The sequence below is a fragment of the Ovis aries genome, chromosome X (assembly GCF_016772045.2).
Source record: "Ovis aries strain OAR_USU_Benz2616 breed Rambouillet chromosome X, ARS-UI_Ramb_v3.0, whole genome shotgun sequence".
In the NCBI taxonomy this organism is placed as follows: Eukaryota; Metazoa; Chordata; class Mammalia; order Artiodactyla; family Bovidae; genus Ovis; species Ovis aries.
In genome coordinates, this window is record NC_056080.1 from 24,640,179 (window position 1) to 24,646,178 (window position 6,000).

The window sequence follows — 6,000 nt, forward strand, 5'->3', positions numbered from 1 at the left end:
GGAAATGCACATATCATGTCAACAATGAGCAGGTATCCAAGGGATGTCAGGAAGGGCAGGGTTCTGTGCAGTTTCCTCAGAGTTCTGAGGTCAGGGGGTTTCATAGGTCCAAAGCTTGACTCCTGGCAGGGTATGGGGCTCCTTTGTTTATGTAAGGGAGCTCTCCTCTGACTAAGCTCCTCCCTCCCTGTGATGCCCGAGAGGGAAAGTCTGGGAATGCAACACAAGTCTGTTCCTACCTGTGCCTTCAGGGATGACATCAAGATACAAGCTTCTTGGGGCCCTCTGTGTTCAGTGTAGGGGTATGAGCTGACTCAGGTGCCTCACCTTGACTCCTGGGGGACTCAGGATTTCCACTTTCAGCCTGAGGTGACCCATGTAGAGCAAAGACCATGTCCTTGCAAGCCCTGAAGAGAAGTGAGGGAATGTGCAGCCTGGCAGCCCTGTCTTGGCCTTCTGAGAGCAGACACAGGCCAGTCTCTCTGTGACTTCAGTTCCTCATTCATCTGTCTTTACCTTGACTCCTGTCTCTTCTATGAAAGACTTCTTGGGAAATGCCACATCTTTGAGAAGTCTTAGTCTGCCTGCACCAAATCTCACAGAGAATGGGTTGAGACCCAGGAGTGATGGGGAAGCTGCAGTCCGGGAGGGGGCCCCAGCATAGGTGGTGTGTTATCAGAGAAAACATGCTGATCTCTTCCTTCTCTTCACTGACCAGACACAGCCTGTTGTAGAACCTTTACTCTAACAAATTTACTCTCTGAAAGGAAGGGTCTGAATTAAATGATTTTGTGCATCCCTGATCTTTTGTGGTTTACTGACATTTCCTTTGTAGATAAATTGTCACTGAATGCTTCTCCATCTTTATTCATACTTCACTTTTATTTTCATATTTCATTTTTTTCTGGGGCTTTTTATTCCAAAACCGTGTATGGGGTATGAAATTCTGCTATTTAACATGTGAAATACCTTTTGGACTAATGTTCAGAAAGCAAAGTGACCCAACGTTGGCCTCATCCTGGAGGAGTGGCACAGTGTGGGCTCTGGATGAATTCAGTGCTGGAGTTCAGTCCAGCTCCTATCATTTATCAGCTTTGAATTTGAGCTTCTTTATTCCAGCTTTTTTATCTGCAAATTGTGTTTGAAGAAGTCTAGTTTCATCCATCTCATCAGAACTGATTCAAGTGTATCCCTTTGAACGGCTGAGTAATACTCCATTGTGTATACGTACAACAGCTTTCTTATCCGGGTTCATGTTTGGGAACGCATGTACAGCCGTGGCAGATTCATGTCAATGTATGGCAAAACCAATACTGTATTGTAAAGTAAAGTAAAAATAAAAATTAAAAAAAAAATCTATAGTGTAGGACCACAGACATATGTGATTTATGTAAATCACCTGGCACAGTATGAGAGAAGCTTTGGCACGTTGAATGAATGGCAGTTATTACGTAGGTGATTTTGACCCCGAATGATCAAAACTTCCATCACATAATTTTCTTTCCAGCCTATATTAGAGAATATGCAACTCCAAACAATAATCAAATCCACATCAGCACTAATGCTCCCAAGCAAGTAAAACAAGCAGTATTTTCCCTATTTGAGCACATTGTAATGTGTTTGGGGTTATCTTCTCCACATGGATGAAAGTACAAGTTCATCTGTCTCAAGGACCAGCAACTTCCCTCTCAGGTGTGTGTGTGTGTGTGTGTGTGTGTGTGTTTTCCCAAACCACCCCTAATTTAATACCACTGACAGTAAAAATTGAGCCCTCCCTTAGTTTGCCAAGTTACACTAAACATAACCTATTTAAACTGCCCATTTACAGAGCAAGTTCTGGCGCTCCCATCCCAGAAAAAGAGACAGTCCAAGGACATCGTAGCATCTCACTTCAATGGGTATCACCCTTATTTCTCAGAAACACTCTGGACAGCTTTTGATGAAAACACAATAGTGTGAGTGTTCACTTGCCCTGGCTCAAGTGCACAGGGCCCCTTCCATTCCCTATGTTGAGATTCCGTATGGTTTTCAGATATCCACAAATAATGGTAAATAAACGGCATCCCACTCCAGTACTCTTGCCTGGAAAATCCCATGGATGGAGGAGCCTGGTAGGCTGCAGTCCATGGGGATGCTGAAGGTCGGACATGACTAAGTGACTTGACTTTCCCTTTTCACTTTTATGCATTGGAGAAGGAAATGCCAACCCACTCGTGTTCTTCCCTGGAGAATCCCAGGGATGGGGGAGCCTGGTGGGCTACCATCTACGGGGTTGCACAGAATCAGAACACATTTGAGGTGACTTAGCAGTAGTAGTATATGGTTTAGATATAGCCTAGGTTTACGCCTCACCTCTGAGAACCATGATATGAGTTCTGGAATCACTCCCACAGCTTCATCTAGCCCATCATGCATCTGGACTGAAAATGACCTCCCACTGAGGAACTAGACGTTTCCCAAGACCCAATGCTGCCTTAATCAGGTAACGCAGACGTGCTTGCTCTCATCTGGAACCTCCTCTTCCACACCTCCCCATTTAAATTTATGATTTGTTTATTCCTTAGAGTTAGCTCACCACCTTCCGTATATGGTATCTGCTGCTAGACTCAAAATTCCATGGGCAGTGGCCTGGTCTCCATTTTCTTACCAACCCAGTACTATAAGAAAGCCTTCTAAATAGAAGATGGTCAATTAATTTGGCAGAAAACAGAAATAATGAGCAAAGACTCTGTTTTATTATGATTTAAGTGTCATACAGTTTGAATAAGCTACACAAATCTAAGTCCATGTTATTAGCTATTATAAGGAAAGAGGACAGATAAGACAAGAAGAGGACAGATAAACGAAGAAGAAACCTGTGTTTACTCTGAATGCTTTCTGATCCCAAATATTTATATCTAGGATTCTAACACATTTCCAAGTAAAATCCTATTCCAATGCTATATTACCTCATTCTGGACCATAAGGAAAATACTGAAGTCTTTTCAACTTGTTTACAAATAACGAACTCCTAGTCAAAAACCTAATAGCAGTAAACATGACTCCACTGACATTAATAAACCTAGATTCTGAAGCAAAATAAACCTTATGAAGAGCAGTAACATTGAAAATTATAAAACACCTCTACCTACCTACCGAAATCATCTATTTTTGACTAGATAGCATTCATATGGATAAAAGGAAAACATGCATATTTTGTTAAAACCACCTAAACTCCCATACTATTTAAAACTGAACAACATATGGGTTTTGTTCCCCCCACCCCTACTACCCAGCGCTATTTTGGAGGTGGACTGTTCTCTTCCAACACAAAGGGAACAAAATGCTCTGACCCCTCCCTAGATATGGGAGGAGCTGTAGGACTTGGCCCTGGAAGGGGCACTGGCTTCAGCCATGGCTGGAGAAATGGGAATGCCTCTCAGCCCTGCTCTAAACGCCTGATCTCTCAGAGCCTCGTCATAGAGGTCTGGGAAGGAACTCGGGACCGTATCCTGGATCTTGGCCAGAACTTCCAACACCTTCATCTTATTGGTCTCAGCATAAGATCTCGGGCCCCACAGGAACTCGTAGATTGGAGGATCGCTATTGGGCACCTTGCGGTAGTTGAGGTACCCCTTCTGCACCAGATCTTTGGTGATGAGCTTTCTGGGCTCCCCAAAGATGGAGTGCTTCCTCCCAGCATAGATCCCCAACACATTGAGGAAATCCCAGATCTCCTCCTCGGTGGCGCGGTTACCCTTCATAAAGATGACGCCCAGGAGCGCCATGAGGAGACCAGACTTGGGCAGCGCCTCCTCATCACTTGAACCTTCCTCAACCCCGAGAGTGAACTTGTTGACGAGGGCGTAGATGTTCCTGCTGCAGTCGACTTCCTTCAGCTCCAGGCCAAACACCAGCTCCACGCGCTCAGAGGCTCTGCTCAGGATCTCCGGGAAGTGCTGCTTGTACTTCCTTCCGATGACATTCAGCATGGCATTCTTTGTGATGGGCTCCTTCTTGGTGTACCTCTCCAGCAGGAAATCCATCACCATGCTGGCCTTCCGCATGAGAGGATCTTTGCGAATGCTCCGAGCGAGGAGGGCTGCTCGGGCGGCATCTGCACTTTCCTCCTCGGGGCCCTGGGCACCTTGATCAGCTCCTGCACGGGAAGCCTCTGCATCAGGAGAGCTAGGGGCCATGGCTCCCTGAAGCTCCTGGCGATCGCCAGCAGCAAGGGAGCTCGGGGGAGAACCCTGAGGGACAGAAGAGGGGGAGGAGGGGCACTCCTCTCCTGGGGCTGCAGCAGCACTGGCCTGGGCCTCCTGAGTGTCCCCCTGGACCTGGTGACGTTTCCCGTGGGCATGATGCTTGCTTTTGTGCTTCCGAGGCATGATGACACAGCTCAAGGACCGCAGGCGGGCGTGCAGTTAGGAAGGCAGGCAACGAGGGCGCCTTGAGGAAGGACAAAGAAATGTTGTGAGCACCTTCACCAGGGAGAGTCGTCCCGGCTTAAACCAAGTCCACTTCGCAAGGCCACTGCTCTAGGACCCACAAGTCTCCTGTTCTCCTAGTCAGCCTGTCCCCTGAGACCCCTGAGGAGGAAGTGAGACTGAGACCTGGGGCACAGCCCGACAGCCCTGCCTGGGCGTTAGACGGGGGCCTGTGGGGGCTGGCAGGGGAGGCATGTCCTTTCAGTTCACATTCAGAGTTAGGATCAAAAATGGGGAATGAACCCCTAGCACCCGCCCCGATCCCTCTTCTGCTCTGAAGCTGATGCTGCCACCTTCCCTGTGACTCTGGAGAAGGAGAGGAGGGAGCACTGAGACTCCCACCGAAGGGTCCCAGGAGCTGCCCTTCTGTAAGCAAGCTCTAACCTCCCCACTCAAACCGCAGCTTCCCATCCCCGTGTTTGGCCAGGAGGAAGCGCTGACCACAGGGGAGGGTCCTGACTGGCCCGTGTGTCGGGGAGGATGGTCCTCACCCTGGCTCCTCCTGAGCCCTGACATCCTCCCTGTACTGACCAGCTACCAACCCCTCGGACCGAGGTCCCCTCCTTACTCACTGTCCCACATGCGAGATAGCAATGAGGGTGCCCCGCAGCCATTAGAGCTGCCCGGATCCTACCCGCATGCTCCGAGGCCAAATCGTGGGGGGGTGGGGGTTTCACGTGGCCGCTATTCTGGGGTGTGAGACCCTCAGTCCACCCCGAGGGTCCCTCCTTTTAGCTACAGGGCTAGGGGCGTTCCCTCTACTGAGCAGAACTGGACTCCACCAGCCCCGGACGAAGCCTTCCTCTCGGAGACCACCTGGGTGATGTGGCTGGACTTGGGGCTTAAGATGCAGGCCCGAATCTTCCAGGGGACAACAGGGGCAGGGTGGCCGGGGGTTGTCCAGCCCACCCTTTTCAGAGGGAAAGGCTTGGTCGTGCCGGACGTGTGTCCCCGCACTTGTAACTCACGTCACCTCACACTTGGACACCTTATGAGACCTGGGAATCCTCCGTCTGGGCACCCTACACGGGAGTTCTCTAAGACGACAGCAGCTCTCCAAGATGGCTTCGCAGCCGCAGCGTGTGTGCGTGGTCGTCACTTCCTGTCATGTGCGTCTGTGTTCCAGGCGGACAGCAGAGGCGGGGCCAGGGTGGGCGGGGTTCCGGGGGAGCTTCCCGGAGGATTGACATGTGCACCTTTCCTTGAATCACAGCAGATCCTGAGACCTTTCCTGTACTGAGCGGAGTCTACGGGCCTCCCTCCCAGGCTCTAGCTTCCGTCAGCACCCCAGCAGGAATTGTTTCTGGCCTGGCCGAACTGGCTTCCTGGAGCTCCTGAGAATGACAGTGAGGGCACTTTCGGGCCCCGTCTTCTGGGCTGAGTGATGCTCCGTCCAATCTCCGTGTCTTCCCTTGTCCCCTGTAGGTGGTGGGCTACGTGCCATCTGCTGACCTGAGGCCAAGGCCTCACATCGAAGACATCACGTCCCGAGACTCCTGGTGAGAAGTGCAAGTACATCTCCCCTGGACAC

General features: G+C 50.1%; 1 protein-coding gene across 1 annotated transcript; it reads right to left on the minus strand.

The window, feature by feature from the left end:
- Window positions 1–3,338: 3,338 nt before the first annotated feature.
- LOC114111452 (melanoma-associated antigen B4-like) lies at window positions 3,339–4,370 on the minus strand. Its single transcript, XM_027963232.1, has one exon. The coding sequence runs from the start codon at window positions 4,368–4,370 to the stop codon at window positions 3,339–3,341; it is 1,032 nt and encodes a 343-aa protein (XP_027819033.1).
- Window positions 4,371–6,000: the final 1,630 nt, after the last annotated feature.

Bases quoted from the DNA above. Each gene is read 5' to 3' on its own strand.
- LOC114111452 (XM_027963232.1), bottom strand. From the start codon at position 4,370: ATGCCTCGGAAGCACAAAAGCAAGCATCATGCCCACGGGAAACGTCAC.